Below are 19,254 nucleotides of genomic sequence, written 5' to 3'. Positions count from 1 at the left end.
GGAAACCAACTCATGATAGAAATATATTTTCTATCTCTCTAGCACGAAATCCTCAAACCTGTCACAAATTTTCACAACTTTTCAGAGGTAAATTAAAATTCCACTTTGTTAAAATATGTACATACAGTGTTAAAGAATATCTTGAAGCTAAAAGCTAAAGTAGAGTGCTTATATGTAACCATACAAATATATGCAGTCTTTTCAGATAGCATACATTTATTTTCATGTATGCTATATACTCTGATTAGCCAGAACAATAAAAACTATGACTATCTACCTAGTAGCTGGTATGTTCTCCTTTAACATGGATGACAGTGATGACACACCATGGCATGGAAGCAATGAGGCCTTAGTAGGTCGCTGGAGGGGACTGGCAACACATCTGCACTCACACATAACCTAATTCCCATTAGTTTTGGGGAAGGGGCAATGACTTCTGAGGCCTAATTCAGTCGCATCCCAGATGTGTTCTATCAGGTTCAGATCTGGTAAGTTGGGGGGTGGGGGGGGGGCCAAACATCAACTGGAACTCACCACTGTGTTCCTCAAACCACTCTATCACATGCCTGGCCTTGTGACATGGCACATTATCTTGTTAAAAAATGCCACTCATTATCTTGTTAAAAAATGCCACTGCCATCGGGAAACGTGATAGTCACGAAGCAGTTTATGTGCGCTGCAACCAGTGTATGATACTCTTTGGCCATCATGGTGCCTTACACAAGCTCCACTGGACCCATGGATGCCTACATGAATATTCCCCAGGGAATAATGGATCTGCTCCAGCTTGTCTCCGTCCCACAGTACAGGTGCCAAGGAGCTGTTCCCCGGGAAGCCCTCCCATCAGCATCACGAAAAAGGTATTGGGATTTATTAGACCATGCAACACTCTGTTACTGCGTCACCATCCAATGCTGATGGTCATGTGCCCATTTTAGACATAGCTGCCAATGCCGTGGTGTTAACACTGGCACATACGTGGTTCATCGGCTGTGGAGGCCCATCATGAGGAGTGTGTTCAGACACTCTTCTACTCTGCCCAGCATTAACGTTTGATGTTGTTTGCTGCCTGTCCTGTTTTACCAGTCTGCCCAACACTGACTCAAAGGAAGGCCTCGGTGCTTGTTAGTGACATCACTTCAGCTAGGCACGACGAACGCCAGGTCTGTTGCAGGCAGAAACGCCTGGCCGTACTTATCACTATAAATCTCTTATTTTTGGACAAAATGTTTGGTATTGTTTTGGATTCTGCAGTTTTATTTAGATGAAAGATTTTCTTGCTATCGTAAAGCTACAAATGAAGATCATAATTCTGTATTACTGAATCCTGTCGAAACAAACGTAGATCAATATGAGAAGATGCTTTGCCCCATTGCAAGCTTCGGAAATTTTACATTCAAGTAACTATATTTGCTTGATCCATTTTGTTGTCGAAATTTACCCCAACCCCCTTACAATTAACTCATTTCTTTTATTTATTTATTTCTTTTCGGTTGACATCGTCACTGGAAATGTGAACTAATTTACATGTTAAATGTCCAACTGTTGCCAGTCATTAGATTAGTCGTTTTCAATGAAAGGAATTCTAAACAGGAAACAAAATAGCTTCATACATCGAAAATACTGCTGAGCTTAAACTTTCTCAAACATGCACATTTGGAAAGATAAATATTTCCCTCTTGTAACTGAAAGGAGAAACTTTATAAGATAAAAAAATTTTATTTGATAAAACAAGTATCTCTCTTTCGCTTCTTCTGTCCCCCACCCCCTCCCCCAACGTGTACCATCGCAAGATATTTCATTAACATTCAGTGCTCCTCACTCCATAATCAACCAAGATACCTAAAGAAGAGCACCAATATTTTCACAGTTTCTTGTAAAAGCAACCCAGTACAAATGTAACTTCCTCAGATTTACAAGTAAGGTAAAGAAGCACGAATTCTGTTGCTGCTGGACCATGAAGTTGTTTTTGTATGTCAATCCTTAAAACAGGTGGAAATTTAAGTTCAGGAGTACACTATTTGTTAAGAAGTGTAATGAATTGCACAATTAATTGATTACAGAAATCTCTCAGAACAATGTGTGTTGGTCAACTACCACCAATAGTTTCACATTTACCTGTGTCAGAGAGGGAGACACCACCATTATGAGTATGCCTGCAACAGACCTGACGTTCGCCGTGCCTAGCTGACGTGACGTCACGAACAAGCGCCGAGGCCTTCCTTTGAGTTGGTGTTGGTCTGCCCAGCCTATGACATTTGACATCTTTAATGAGGGGTGGCTGCCCAACCCCACAACGTCTGGATGTGGCATGACGTTGGTTTCGCCACATGTTAAAGACACTCACCACAGCACTCCTCGAATACCTGACAATTTGTGCAGTTTCCAAAATGCTCATCCTGAGCCTCCAGGCCATCACGGACTGCCCTCGGTCAAACTCAGTTAGATAGCACATGGACAGCACACTCACTGCTACTACATGCACCGTGCATTTGTCCAACTAGCAGTCATTCCTCACCAGATGATTCTAAGGCCTGGATGGGTTTATATTGATGGTAGGTCAATTGGACATAATTTTATGGCTGATGAGTGTACATCTGTATGTATTCATTGTTTTTAAGTAGCTATTTTAAGATAAACAAGCAAGCTATCTATTAATATATATTTCTGTAATTCCATGTAATATGCTAAAAAACATCTGTGTGTATAACAATGTTTTTATGTACCTATATTAAGATAATTATTGACTTTGTGGTGACCAGCACCAGTCAAGGGGAGAGGATTGACCAGAGAGGTATAGCAGTTCTTTGAGATTGATTGTGTTTGGTACTCCTGTTCAAGTGGCAGTGATGCGAGCTCTATAGCTCTATTGTTTGGTACTACCACTGGTTTTTTTTTTTTTTTTTTTTTTTTTTTTTTTTTTTTTTTTTTTTTTAATTAAAGTGTGTTTATTTGCAAGTGTTGGAGTATTCCTTCTGGCTATTGATGGCCAGGAATCTGAATATATCCACAGTTATGATCCTGTTTTGTGTTTGTGTCTTCATCTAACGTGTGCAGTTACCATGGGAACCAGCACTGTGGATCGTATGGCCAACCACATGACAGACTACAAGTGGACAGTTCAGCCAAGGAGCACAGCAGCACGCAATCCCTGCTACCACTCTCGCGAGTGACATGTCTCATCTGGATGATGGTTTTACCCGAGAAACAGACATAACATGCAACATCCTATTTAGGTGGAAAGACTATGACACACCTCATTCAAGCACATCTGAGCATCCACATCAGAGAACATCACCAGTCACGGGAATTAGTGATGTCTGCCTTACAATCCCTGAAGAGCACTTTCCACAGTCCATGAACATACCTTGGCTTCTGCTTGCAGGTCAATATTCACAAGCCCAGCCTGAATTTTTACACACATCTGTTTTGCACAAGTTCACATTTAAACTGTTTTAACAAAATGCATTCCATTTTCTCCAATGATGCTGATTGTTGCTGCTGTGCCAGATGCCCAAACATCTGCATCTTCCACATTATGTGATATGTGTGGCCAGCATTTTTCCAATGCCATGATAACCTCAGGCTACATGATGGTGTAAGACAGATTGACTTCTACCCTTCTCAGTTGAGACTGCATTTAACTGCACGTGAATCTGCCTCACACACAGCAGTCGAGACTACCAGTTCAACCAGTTACTATCCAACACATCCCATTGGGTTGATGCTGTAAGCTGCCCTCAGTACACAAAGACAACCCAACAATGTGGTTCATTTTAGTGGGTAGCCTATTAGATGCCCACAGTACTGCGTTTTATTGGCAGGACACTTAGAAAATGTAACAGATCTACTAAGGAGACTGCCTACATTACGCTTGTCCGTCCTTTTTTAGAATAATGCTGTGCAGTGTAGGATCCTTACCAGATTGGACTGACGGAGTACATCAAAAAAGTTCAAAGAAGGGCAGCATGTTTTGTATTATCACAAAATATGAGAGAGAGTGTCACAGAAATGATACAGGGTTTGGGGTGGACACCATTAAAAGAAAGGCATTGTTTGTTGTGACGGAATCTTCTCACGAAACTCCAATCACCAACTTTCTCCTCAGAATGCGAAAATATTTTGTGGACACCAACCTACATCGGGATAAAAGATCACCATGATAAAATAAGGAAATCAGAGCTTGTACAGAAAGATGTAGGTGTTCGTTCTTTCTGCACACTATACGAGATTGGAATAATAGATAATTGAGAAGTATTTGCCTCATTAGTCATCTTCACAATAACGCTGCTCTAATGTGTGACTTGTCGTTCCACAAATATGAAATGGTTAAAGCTATTGTTATTGACCATCTTTCTCATCCTATGGCAAATGCCATGCAATTAATTATCTATGAGGACAGATGCCCATTGCAGCTGTGGTGATGTTTACATGCTATGGTTACTCCAGAATATGTGCCAGACATTGCTCTGTACATACTATGGTTAGGAAAATTGCCTGCAGAACTAAAATTACAACTTTTGTCCCGTATGAGAGATCCATTGGATGTCACACTCTGTCTGACTGACCAAGCACTCCAAGTTAAGAAGCATCACCATCTCATGGCAGCATCTAACACACCAGGGAGCAGGGCAGGTAGCAACACTGCAACAGTAGCCCCGTTCATAACTGACAGAGGCAGAGGTAGAATGAGCGTCACAGGCACATGTGATGTTCAGCGGCCAAGAGGAGGCACCCACACCTCCCACTAACCACTACCTGAGTGGGCCCAACTGCAGACAGGTCTACAGCTGAACACCCGAGGACCTTCCAGCAGGTGAATACAGATAGCACGACTGGTGCTAGTCATGCATCTCACGCAGTTTACCCCTCTGCTGGCTTCGCAACACATTCAGTGATGTGGCACAGAACTGCAGATCTCTCTGTGCATGTCTGTGGTGTACTGACTAATGAGATCCATGTGCTGAAAATGGTAGAGCAGCAGACCTGCAACTGGGTTACAGATGGCATCTGTGACATGCAGGTCAAATTAGGCACCACGACCCATAGCAATAAGGATGGGCATCAAGCTATTTTCAATTTCATCAGTTCTACAGATGGAGAATGTTGGTTATTCATCCAGGACATCTCAACAAATCTCTCGTATTTAATTGGCACAGGAGCAGACTTGAGTGTGATATCCATTTCATATGACACTGGCCATACCTTGCTGGTGAAACTATCTTTACGAGTGGCTAACAAGATGGATATAAGGCTCCATGGTGCAATCAAACTGCAAAGTCAGCTCATACCAGATGTATACTTTCCATGGACCTTTCACATGGCTGACGTAGATGACACAATTATGGAAATAGATCTCCTCTGATTTCATGTGTCCTCCATTGATCTGCATTTTCAAACCTTAATTCACCATCAAACCAAGACAGACATACTCTGTTTGCAATTCACAATTGACTCAGTCACATCTGTACTCACTGAACAAGCATCTCTATAAGAGCAGTTGGTTGTCTCGCGCACATGCTTTGTGATGGAACACACTGAAGTCAACACTATCTTTGTAAGAAATGCCAAGACACAACAACTAATCAACACTGCTTCAAGAGATCTGCTTTGAGCTCACCACACTCCTCAACTGCTTTGATTCCCTTCCATGGATAACTCAATGCTTTCTACTATGGATACCTCATACAAGGCAATCCCAGTGACATGGGTAAACAGGTTAGTGACAGCATGTTCTATTCTCCTGTTAATTCAGTAGTGACCCCCCACCCCCCTCCCTGCCCACCCCACTAAAAGATGGTAAACTAGCATCAATTTCAAATGGAACATGCCACAAGACAAATATCACTGACAGTCTACCTGTGTGCCACATGGCATGTTGGCTAACACCACATAAGCTTCACCATGCAATGGAGGTGGACCAGTAACTTCTCCAAAACAGAACTATATGCCCTTTAGAGAGTAACTGGCTGTCCCCCAGTCATCTTGTACTCAATAAAGACAGTTCTTAGCGACTGAATGGTGACTACAGGTGATTTAATGCTAGAACTATCATTGACAATTATCATATTCAAGATATACACGACTTTGCACAACTTCTTAACAGTGCATGGGTCTTTAGTGTGACTGACTGTCATAAAGCATACTTGTAGATAACCCATGTTTCCAAGAGACATTCCTAAAATGGCACTGATCACCTGTTTCAGCTTGTTTGAGTTCTGTTTCATGATTTAGGGACTCAGGGATGTGGAACACATGGAAATGGTTCATTGACTCAGTCTTGTACAAGATGCCTTTTTGCTATGCCAATCTGGATGATATTTTAATCTTTTCCACCTCGATAAAGGATCATAAATCACACCTCCAGCAAGTCGTACAAGCTTTGAAGGGCAATGGGGTGGAAATCAATCATGAAAAATCTCGATTACACCAATGACATTCCTGGGACAGACGGTAGATGCTGATGGCGTCCAGCTGCCATTCAAGTGGATTTATGTCTTCCATAACCTATCTAGTCCTACAACATTCAAAGAATTGAGTTGTTTCCTAGGAACCATAAACGTTTATAGATGACACCTACCCATGGGCATGTTAATTCAGGCTGTACTAATGGATGCCTTAGCAGGTAAGCAAACGCCTTACTCATGAAAGGTTCAGTGGACAGACAACGTGATTCAAGCCTTCAAGGTGCTCAGAGTCACTTTAGTATATGGCATTACACTCACACACACACACCCAGACACGTGCATCTCTATTACCACAGATGCTAGTGATTCTGCGGTCAGCACTGTTTTACAATGAGTTAGTGATTCCAACCACCTTTTATGATTCTTTTCTAAGAAACCACTTAGTTTGCAATTTAAGTGGTCTGCATTCAAACAGGAGCTGTTCACAATATATGAGGCTGTGAAGTACTTCTGGGATAACATTGAAGGCAGAGAAGTCACCATATACACCAGTCACATGCCCCTCACAGATGCCATCCATAACCCACAGCAGATCTGCCTGCCCCGCCATTCTCAGCACACAGATCTCATTAGTCAGTACACCACAGACATCAGACACGTTAAAGAAACAGAAAATATGGTGGTGCATTACTTATCCAAGGTTTCAGCAATTACTTACAAATGGAATTACAAAGAGTTGGCTTGCTTACAGCAAGAGGACAGGACAGTGCAGGCGTTGTTACATGTCACATCCACAAATCTTACCATAGTTACATAATGGTCACCCAGGGCTGCCAGTCCCATAATTTGTGACATCTCTGTGGGTAATTGCACCCCATTGTCTCAGATGCTATGTGAAGAGGAATCTTCTCATTAGTACATGATCTGGCACTCCCTGGTATTAAAACAGCAACACATTTGATTACAGAACATTTTGTCTGGTTGGGCATTAGGAGGTACTGCCAGGCATGGTCACACACAGCACCTTATGCCAAAAAATGTTGGGCATCATAATCAGCCAACAATAGCAAACTCTGATGTTCAAAAAGGATGCACAAGACACATCTTGACATTATTGGCCCTCTACCACCGCCCGAGAGCTACAGATATGCAATGTTGGCTATTGATAGAAGTATGCACATGTGGACCATGAGATTTGGTATCCATATTCATTCACAGCCAGCTAGGGTCAGCAGTTCAAGTCCCAGCTGTATGAAAAACTATACTCCTTGTGCAGCATGGCTAAATTCCATACCACCACTTATGACCCACAGAGCAACAGCCTTGTAGAATGATGGTACTATATGTTAAAGGCAACACTCATGTATCACGAGGAGCTGTGGACTTGAGCTAAACTGGATACTACTAGGAATCTGTGTCATGCATAAGAATGATCTTAAGGCTTTACTGGCAGAAGTACTTTGTAGGGAACAATTCGCTCTCCCAGTCGAGTTTGTCAGGGACTCATCAGCCACGCCTTCAGCCAAATTACCGGCATTGGTTGGAAAGTTTTAATGCCATATTTCCAGACTGCGCATGCCTCTACCCTACCTACATTCAGCTCCCCAAACATTCATCCACAACACACTTGCTAACTGCAAATTCATTATGCTCAGAGTTTACTTCATCCGCCCAGCTGTGTAGCCAACTTACTTTGGTCCATGACATGTCCTGGCCAGGTCCAACAACACAGTGGACATCATACTGAACAATAAATGCCAGACTATTTCTATAAACAGGGTGAAGCCTGCATGGACATTAAATGATGTCTGTCCAGCAGATATACCTTTTACACAGTCAGCGAAATGTGAAGCTCTCTCAGACTCATGTGATTCCATCCCTCTTCTCAATGCAACCTCCTTTCTAGTACAAACCTCACCCACTACAGCACAAACTACCATCAAACCTTGGATTGTTGGCAGCTCAACAGGAAAGCATGTGGCCTATTCACCACAGTAAGCACCAGATGTGATGTTTAGCATCAACATCTTCCATCATTGTGCAGCGCACCGACCATTCACCTACATGACAACACTCTCCCCATGTTCTCTAGGCCTATGCATGACTGACAATGGTGCGACATCACATGTAATGTTCCTATGCTTATTTGAGATCCCACTGAATGTGGGTGATGCCAACATCAATGCCAGGATCAAGGGCAATGGACCTCAATGGGATCCCTTCCATCTCCTTGCCCCTGTGTCTGCATTACAGGAGAAGGGGGTGGGGGTGTTGTCCTCTGTGGCACCCACCACCAATTGAGATGAGAGGATCAGCCAGGGAGGTGTAGAAGGTCTTTGAGACTGATTGTTTTTGGTACTCTTGTTCCAGTGGCAGTGATGTAAGATCTATTGTTCTGTACCGACAGTGATTATTTTGTAATTAAAGTGTGTTTATTCACAAGTACTGGAGTATTCCTCCTGGGTATTGATGGCCAGGAACCTGGATATACTGACAGCTTTATTGATATATTTATGTAATTGTGTGATTTTTAAACTTTTCACTGTGAAATTTTTAAACTCCATGTAAACGTGACATGTCTGATACTATTGTACTGAATGATTGACTGACAAATTAAACTGTTACTATTAATACTAGAGAACTCCACATATTATCTTGAATGGAGAGTCATCAACAGATGCAGAAGTAATTTCAAGTGTGCCTCAGTTTATGTGCTGAGACTTCTGCTATATGTCATATGCTAATGAACTGGCACATAATAATACCAGTAAATTCAGACTTGTTGTTCATGTTGTGTTTATCTGCAATGAAGTACTGCCCCAAAAATATGCACAGATATTCTGCCAGATCTTGAAAAGATTTCAAAAATGTGCAAAGATCGTCAGCTTGCTTTAAATGTTTAGAAATGTAAAATTGTGCACTTAACAAAATCTAAAAATGTTGTAGTCCATTAGCAGATGCTAGTCAAAAGTGTAATATAAAGAATTTAATGAGTAAAGCTAACAACTCGCCTAATAGTACAGGAGCTCAGACATCAAAAGATACAGAAACAAGACTGAGAAGTTTGCTAGATTTTGGCTGAATCTTTTTTCAAGAGCTATAGAGTACACATACATACACACAAACACATACCTGTATCACTACATTGTCCCAGGAGACTTCATTGTGCCAGTACTGCAGCCTGTCTCTGAAGGCTTCAGCAAGACCCTCAACAAACTGGCTGAGCAATTGGACTGCCACTGCAGATGTGACATCCACGGGTGGCCACACTAAATGGAAGTGACTTTTTTGGTGTGAAACAGATAGCAGCTATCAAAATGCAGGTAATTTTGATAGGGAACAGGCTTGGTTTGGAGAGAGATTTGAATGGAGCCATTAGAGGGGTGGAGTTTTATGTCAAACCAATTGCCTGCAGCCTAGCTTCCCATATTAATGACACAAACCAGTTCCTTGACTATCAAGCATCCAATATTATTACCACCTGGATTCCTACTCATCACTATTGAATCCATTTTCCTACACATCACCCTCTCTCGTGCCAATGGCATTGCCACAATAGAACAGTAACTCAGCCAATGTCCTACCATCTCCAAACTCACCATCTCATTCCTTATGAACCGGACTATATTGCTGACCACTAAATTGCATCACCATGAAGACAGCATGAAACAAATGCCAAATTTTTATGAACTGCTGTACATGCTTGGTTATGCAAATGATTAGTGTTTTAAAACAACTACACAAAATAGGTAGGTGTAATACCACATGTTTTCAGTATATGAGGAAATATTAGACAGCAAAGAAAGGTGCACCAACTGTGATGCCCTCTGTGTCAACACAGGACAAAGGAGTGTCTCCATTTTGTCTTTTCAAATGAGTCCCAGTTTTGCATAGAACATCGCAATAGATGTATCCGTGTGTAGAAGTTCGAAGGAGAGTGAACGTTGCTATGTGCACTGCATGCATCATCATCATACAGATCCAGCACCTGGTTTGATGGTATGGGATGCCACTGGGTACAGAACACTGTCACACCTTGTTCTCACAGTTGGTAATTTGGACATCTGATATTACACTTCAGATGTGTTCATTCTGTGTCAGTTTCTTATTGCTTCATTTGATGTCCTGACCTATTTCAAAACAGAGGGTATTCAGTCATTGCCCTGGCCAGCATGTTCTCTAGATCTCTCACCTCTGGAGACATCTGGTCATGGGTTGCCATCATTCACCAACCACTCTGATTGATAAACACTGCTACAGAGTAGAATCAGTGAGAATGCCATACCTGTATCTGCCATCCCAGCTTAGTGGAACTCAGTGCCTGCCAGGTTAGAACTATTGTTACTGCCATATTTGGTAGCTCTGTGTACCTACAAATCACCTACAAACTTTACAATGTGACCTTTCTACTATACTGTATTTGCACAAAATTAAAATTTTGTTTTTTGCCGTCCACCCTGATGTTGCAGTTTTAAATGTTCACTTACATTAACCTATAGCTGGAAAGGCTATGTACACACATCAATAAAAGTTTTGCATCAGCTCAGTTCTGAGAGCTCCAGAACCTGTACAAAAAATTGGAATAGAGATCAACATAAACATCATATCTGCCATTTTTGTTCCTCATGAGAACCACACATTGCATGTTGTACCACCATACAGTGCGACCTTCAGAGGTGGTGGTCCAGATTGTTGTACACACTGGTACCTCTAATATCCAGTAGCACATCCTCTTGCATTGATGCATGCCTGTATTCATCATGGCACATTATCCACAAGTTCATCAAGGCACTGTTGGTCCAGATTGTTCCACTCCTCAATGGCGACTCAGCGTAGATCCCTCAGAGTGGTTGGTGGGTCATGTTGTCCATAAACAGCCCTTTTCAGTCTATCCCAGGCATGTTTAAAAGGGTTCGTGCCTGGAGAACATGCTGTCCACTCTAATCGAGCGATGTCACTATCCTGAAGGAAGTCATTCACAAGATGTGCATCATGGGTGTATGAATTGTCATCCATGAAGACGAATGTCTCACCAATATGCCGCGGATATGGTTGCATTATCAGTCAGAGGATGGCATTCATGTATCATACAGCCGTTATGGCTCCTTCCATGACCACGAGCGGCATATGTCAGCCCCACATAATGGCACCCCAAAACAGCAGGGAACCTCCACTTTGCTGCACTCTCTGGACAGTGTGTCTAAGGCATTCAGCCTGACTGGGTTGCTTCCAAACACGTCTCCAACGGTTGTCTGGTTGAAGGCATATACGACACTCATTGGTGAAGAGAACATGATGCCAATCCTGAGCAGTCCATTTAGCATGTTGTTGGGCCCATCTGTACCGCACTGCATGGTGTCGTTGTTGCAAAGATGGACCTCACCATGGACGTAGGGAGTGAAGTTGAGCATCATGCAGCCTATTGGGCACAGTTTGAGTTGTAACACGACGTCCTGTGGCTGAACCAAAAGCATTATTCAACATGGTGGCATTGCTGTCAGGGTTCCTCCTTGCCATAATCCATAGGTAGTGTTCATCCACTGCAGTAGTAGCCCTCAGGCAGCCTGAGCGTGGCATGTCATTGAGAGTTTCTGTCTCTCTGTATCTCCTTGGTGTCCGAACAACATCGTTTTGGTTCATTCCGAGGCACCTCAACACTTCCCTTGTTGAGAGTGCTTCATGGCACAAAGTAACAATGCAGACACAATCAAACCGCAGTATTGACTGACTAGGCATGGTTGAACAACAGACAACACAAGTTGTGTACCTCCTGCCTAGTGGGATGACAGGAACTGATTGGCTGTCGAACCCCCTCCGTCTAATAGGCACTACTCATGCATGGTTTTTTACATCTTTGTGCAGGTTTAGTGACATCTCTGAAAAGTAAAAGGGATTGTCTGTGATACAATATCCACAACCAATGTCTATCTTCCAGTCTGGGAACAGGGGTGATGCAAAACTTTTTTTGGTGTGTGTGTATTTGTAAAAAAACATTTTCAAAGTTCAAGATGGTTTGTTTCCCTTAAAACTGCTATTGTGAAACCTCTTCAAACACTCCAAAAATTTGGTCATATGTTGATGCTGTCAGTGGCACATACCTTTGTGTGGAGGAAATTCCTGTTGACAAGATAGTGGTCAAAATAAGAGACAGTGAAAGAAAATGTTAAGTGGTGAATGTTGCCACCATTCAAGTGACATGCATCTGCTAAAAATTGGTGTAGTAATTGGTTTTAGAGGTGTTAAACAGCAATTTAAATCACTAATATTCAGCACAGTCTCAAGAGTGTACATTTACATACATCACATATACATCTGTGCTCTACAAACTGCCGTGAAGGGCATAGCAAAGGGTAATTCCCACTGTATCATTTATTAGGAGTTTTTCCTCTTCCATTCATGTTTGGACCATAGGTCGAATGGAATCATGTCAGGCTCTGTACAGCATCTGTGAGTTTATTAGCTCCACTGTTAATGATAATCTAGTGCATTAATCTTGAACAGAGAATTGTTCTCAATAGCACATGTCACTTACATCTACAAAATAGGTTTATCATCCTGTATAACTCACTAAAATTCTAAGATCAAACACAATATAACATTACAAAATTAAATGTGAAATTATGGAATGGAAATAAGTTGAGCATGACAGCGTTATTTATTTTTATGTGACCTATGTCCAACAGGATCCATAATGCACATAATATAAGGGCAATCAAATTAAAATGAGACAGATGGAAGAAAAGTAAACTGTTTATTATTTCAAAGGTAATAACTGTAATGTAATACATTTATCCCACTGTGATGCAAGACAGTCACTGCCTCATGGAAAAATATTTACAGTTGCACATGATTGTACCCAGGCATGTACCTCTTCATCAGAAGCAAATAGACAGCCATTAATGTCTTTCTTCAGGGCTCCATGTGATCCCACACATTACCAACCACTTCTAGCTCTGCACCCTTATATCTGAAGCATATGCTAGGCAGAAATCACTTATAAGCTTTGAACTGCATACTATAAATACATTGAGATTGTTTTCAGAGTTTAATGACAATGAGTTGGTTAAGGATCATTTATTAATTTTCATGAAAACTTCGTTATCAGTCTTTTCTAAAACTGCACTAGAAATGCCATCTATAAAATCGACCAGTAACAAGCTGGGTAAGTCATTTCAAAGGTGAGAGGAAGGTAACAGCATAATATCTCTGATAGCACCATGCCTAGTAAAGCACTGTGGTGTTCAAACCAATCTTCAGGTGATGACAACTTTGTTTACTTTCGCCAAAAGACCCTCAGCATTAGGCAAACTAATCATTTCTTTGAGTGTCTAGTATTTACTTATTTAATTGTAATTTATTTTATGTGAAATTTTATTGCACCATTATTAATTGATCATAGACAGTCATAGAATATGTGCAGAAAGAATCACAGGGCTATTTTACAATATATCTTCCCATACTTTTGCTCCTTTAACAAGTTACATCTCTTCTTCTCAGACAATTCCTTCGTAACTCAATACACAGGAGTTAGCAAATAAAGGTATAAGAGGAATTGCAAACAAATGGTTAGAATCTTACCTGTCAAACAGATTTCAAAAAGTTGAAATTAATTTTGATAAAAAGAATACAACCACCCATCGATCTACTGTCCACTCCTCTGACACAATGCCCATTAGATATGGTGTGCCACAAGGCTCAATCCTGGGACCCATACTGTTTCTGCTATACATTGATGATATAATCACGAAGCTTGCTACAGGACATACCACACTATTTGCCGATGACACAAGTATACTAATAATGGGTACTGATACAGAGGACCACTACCAAAAAATTAAACCGCTTATGTCGTCACTCAGCAAATGGTTCAACAAGAACAAACTGATTATAAACATACAGAAAACAACGTACATCAACTTCAGACTCTCATCCCAAAAACAAGAAATGCCTGATGTGATTCTAAATAACCAAGAGCTTATGTGTGTGGACTCTGTCAAGTTTCTTGGCATATAGGTTGAAGGAAATCTTAAGTGGGAGACTCACACAAATTATATCTCAAAAAAGCTCTCAACTGTGTGTTACATTTTAAGGATATTCAAAAAATCAGTCACAAAATCTGTTCTCATACATGTATATTATGCTTACTTCCATTCTACATTACAGTATGGAATCATATTTTGGGGGAACTCACCTGGAGGTAGATATATTTTCAAAATACAAAAACAGGCAATACGCATAATATGTAATCATGCAGACAACATTTCAAAACAAATGGCATTATGACACTGCCCTCTGCTTACATTTATAATATTGTCTCATTTGTCAAGTCATACCTGTTAAACAATGACTGCACACTAAAATTCAATGGAGATATTCATAACTATGCAACAAGGCAGCAATATGACCTACATATGATTCAGTCCAGAACTACCTGCTACCAAAAAAGTGTTTTAAATGTTGGGATACAAATGTATAATAATTTACCCAATGAAATCAAAGCAACAAAGAACCCAAGAGCCTTCTCACATAAGTTAAAAAAATTTCTTGGACCATTGTTTTTATGCAGTTGATCATTTTTTTGAAAGGGGTTAAAAATGTAAACAATATGATAAATGTTCAATTAGGTCTGAAAATTATATACTGTGCATGTCTACGAAATATACTGGATTATTATATACTGTGCATGTCTATGAAATACACTGGACTACTTTACTATTACATTTGTATTGGCTGTTTGTATTTTACCATACAACATTTGTATTTACTGTTTTGTTAAAGATAACTAACTTCCTCATTGCAAAATAATGCAAAATCAATTATTAAATATTACTTGTAAATATGTTCCCTTGACCTGTCCAATATCGTATGTACAACCTTACAATTCTATGATTTTTATTAACTGTTTTGTTTAAGATAGATAATTTCCTTGCTACAAAATAATGTAAAAATCAATTTGTAAAAATTACTTGTAAATAGCTCTCTTGACCTATCCAATATCATTTGTACAGCTGTACAATACTATGATTGCCTGGATCAATAAAAATACAATACAATACAATACACACATATGAATGGGGCTACAATAATGTAATTACACTGACCAGCATATTTAAAGTAGTATATCACATGATTTGAATCTGTTTAGGGTGTTTTATTGTGGGTAAATGAAATGTACATATTTTATAATTACACAATTAGTAAGAAACGACTTGCACAAAATTTTCATTTTTAGGTATAGCTAAGAAGTCAGTGGTTGACAATATTCCATATACAATACTAACATATTCAACTGGAAGCAATCTTGCATTTAATTATACTGTTGTAAATGGAACTGAAATAATTCGTGACAACCCTGAAAACTATGATTACACAAGTTTTGATTACCACCAGCAGGCAGCAATTTTAACAGATGAAGCATCACATGGAGGAGGAGATGTTACTGTATATGCAGCTGGTAAGTTAATCATTATCATGAATTAACCACACCTTTTTGTCTTTTTGTTTGTTTTTTCCAGTGTTCAAAGTCACATGCTGGTCACGGTCATTTTGGAAATTGAATTATTTTTCTATTCTCTGCAAGTCCCAGCTACTGTTGTTCAATGACACCCTATCATAAGCAAGAGAATATTTTGTTGTGTATAAAAGCAGTTTTAGATAACTTGCTTAACAGTCTTGATTATTATTATTATTATTATTTGTCATTTCCTTCAATAGAACAAAAATAGTTGACACCTTTATGACTACATTTTGTTATTCTGGAAAACAAATGTTAGGTAACTAAAGGTACAATATATTCCAAATTAGGGCTTTCAGAATCAGCTTCACTCATATTATTAAAGCACATTCAGCAAAAGAAGTAAAATATTATTTATAAAATGGCCATAGATCCCTGCAGCAAAGCATGATATAAGATAACTATATAAAATATACGAATGATATAAGATAACTACCAAATACAACACCAAAAGACAGTCTTCCCCTCCTATCCACTTTAGGCTCAGGAGAAACTCTGCAAAGATCATCTTTTACAACACCTGATGCATCAGGTACATTAAGTCAAACAAAAATGACTGTTTGATTCCAGTTTCTCAAGAATTTAATTTCATCTTCACTGCTCAGTAGTCCAACAAAATATTTTATACTTTTCTTCCCAGCAAACAGAAGAACATATTTCCCTTTATGCACAGTTTTGTACATCATATAAGTGCCTGTCAGCTTGTTGCTCTGCTTCATGTCCTTCAGTTAAGTACTGTGAATAACTCTCTTGCTCTCCACTGTCACCACTAGTGCTTAGTTTATACAGGATGTCATCATTCAGCTGATTATCATTTAGGTATTATCCTGAAATTCTCTGATTCTTTCTTTTTTCCATCTTATGAAGAGCAAGGTATATGCAGCTGTTTTGATAGATGACCGTCTCCCATAACAAAACTAGATGTTGGCATGAGGAAGCTAGTGTCTGATCAGTGAAATAGATCAGTAGTAGATTGGCACAGTTTTTCAGGTAGTTTCCTTGTAATATGCAGCTTGTCCAGGAGAAGAATACCACTATCCAGAATCCAGAAATCTAATTTGCAGAAGATGTGACTTCAACTAGAGTCAATGTTTGTCTTAATAAGGGAGGGAAAAAATTTTTTGGTAAATTATTTATCCCTGATTTTGTTCTCCATTTTGCTAATGACTTTCAAAGTCTTAGTGCAATTAAGAGATAAGCAGACAAAGCAAATATTATTACCATTAGCAGCTTTTATGACTTTAACAGAAAAATACTTGAGAGATTAGCTCTGATAATCACCCCTGGACCAGTAAGTCCTTTAGCATGAGGCAAGTGCACAGTCAAGAACTGCCCATCAAACCAACCGTTTGAAGGACCACATATTTTTTGACTTATGGACAACATATACCAGCAGTAAAGTACCTGTAGCTGTGCAACAGAATGTGACAGAGATTGCAGTTTTGGAGTGTTTCATTACCTTATCAGGATAATTATTGATACATTTAATAAGTGCAGTCTTACATTCTGAGTCATCAGACAAGTTCGTTTCATCAACATCTGTAATGCGTTCTGTTGGTACACCATCCATTGACGTTTTAGGTTTTCAAAATATTCATCAACAAATTCTCTAGTAAGAGACCCTCTGTCTGGATTTATGTTGCCATGTTGCCTCATTGATAACAATGCCTTGTGACTATTACCAATGAATTACCCCACTCCTTGCCAAGAATATTGATAGGCCTAAAGGTTGCTCCTATCCATCTCATTCTGTCCACCATCATTTCAATTGTTAACCTTATGTCCAACAAGACTAATGGGAAACCACAGGCACCTATTTGAATCACACAATCACAAAACTGCTTTTCTTCATCAGCAGTAAAAATTGTTTGTCTGCCAGTTTTATGTTTATTTTTCATTTTTCTAGATTGAGCTCCTTCAAGTATTTTAAAAATTTGTGAAGTCTTGTTTAGTGGCATCTTATTTTCATGAATTTACTTAAAACTTTCTCAAGATTAGTTATTGCGTAGTTTCCATAAGTTCAAGAACCAGAAACACTCACACATGCTCTCACCATATCTGCAAAAATGAAAACAACAATTGTAATCAATTACAAGGTACTGATATGTGCTGTAATTACATAGAACTTCATAAATAGATAACTCAGAATAACATTGCGTGCCATGTGTAATAATCTACTACCACCAATCAGCTGATCTGACAGAGAGCATAGATACCAGCAGGACGTCAGTATTCAAAGTCATCTCGTGAAAGACAAACCTCTTAATTTTTATTCAGCTGCAACACCAAGGAATAAAGTAAACTTCTTAGGCTTTCACTACAATTAAATTTAGGTGGCCACTTTGTCATTAAAGGCTCATTAATTATTTTAGGTACTGAATTGCTTCGTAGGTTCAAGGTTAGATTTTTTTAATGTCATTTTGACACTTACATAATTTGAAAGAATTGATTATTTGCTATTTTAAAAGCTTATGTTGTAAATTTGTTATTCCATTAACTGAGGGCAACAATGAATTTAAAAAGATGCTAAATTACTGTTAGGGGAAAAAACACTTGATGGAATTTTCTGCACCCCATAAAAAGGCCTCTACTTCTGATAAAGGAACAGCCAATTTGATAAGTTGAAGATTAGTATGTAGTTCATTGTTGCTTCCAGGTTTGGCATATGATAAGAAGACATTTCTCACATGACTCTTGTGCTTTAAATCTTGCTGAACTTAGAATGTACATTTTTGATTATTTTCCATGGATCACCGACAAAAAAAACATTAATTTTTTTCCTGTTTTCCTCTTAGGGCCAATGGCTCACCTCTTCCATACTTCCCATGAACAACACTACGTTGCACACGTCATGGGTTATGCAGCACGAATTGGACCATATGCTGACATTCCACACAACCGTGGTGTATCAAATTTGAAATTAAATGCAGCACTGATGGTTGTCACATACCTAATTCAATCTAGATTCTGTTTAATGTTGATAAATTGTAATTCTGAATGAAATTAATAAATAAGATTTTAAATTGTTCATATGTTCCAGTTCTCTACTTTTTTATTTTATGAACAATAATTTTTATAAACAGTTCCTGAGCAAACATTAAGCATCTTCTGTTAATAAACATTTCCTATTACTAATGGTATGTTGTTTCTTCTGGTACTTGGTAATGAATGTGTACAGCACAAACTTTCATTCCTGTATTTTTATTTCCAAACTGTAAAGTCTATCTCCTATGAACCTTAAGAAAACCCTCACCATTACTTCCCTTCATATGAAACATTTTGTATTGTAGGTTACAGTGTAGCTACAGTAACCTTTTGCAGAAAAAACAATTG

The 19,254-nt window shown here is 39.3% G+C and overlaps 1 protein-coding gene across 2 annotated transcripts in view; it reads left to right on the top strand.

Annotated features, from left to right (window-relative positions):
- LOC124555349 (alkaline phosphatase-like) overlaps window positions 1-18,953 on the top strand; it is a 220,917-nt gene extending 201,964 nt beyond the window's left edge. The window contains exons 8-9 of one of the 2 annotated variants that reach the window (XM_047129229.1): window positions 15,640-15,861; window positions 18,717-18,953. In XM_047129229.1, coding sequence (XP_046985185.1) covers window positions 15,640-15,861; window positions 18,717-18,922 — 428 coding nt within the window. In that variant the 3' untranslated portion in view covers window positions 18,923-18,953. Of the gene's footprint in view, window positions 1-9,561; window positions 9,697-15,639; window positions 15,862-18,716 lie in introns of those variants that run through there. The other variant, XM_047129230.1, reaches the window with a different exon arrangement.
- Window positions 18,954-19,254: the final 301 nt, after the last annotated feature.

Source organism: Schistocerca americana, chromosome X, assembly GCF_021461395.2.
Source record: "Schistocerca americana isolate TAMUIC-IGC-003095 chromosome X, iqSchAmer2.1, whole genome shotgun sequence".
Classification (NCBI taxonomy): Eukaryota; Metazoa; Arthropoda; class Insecta; order Orthoptera; family Acrididae; genus Schistocerca; species Schistocerca americana.
This window is presented reverse-complemented; position numbering and strand designations above follow the sequence as displayed.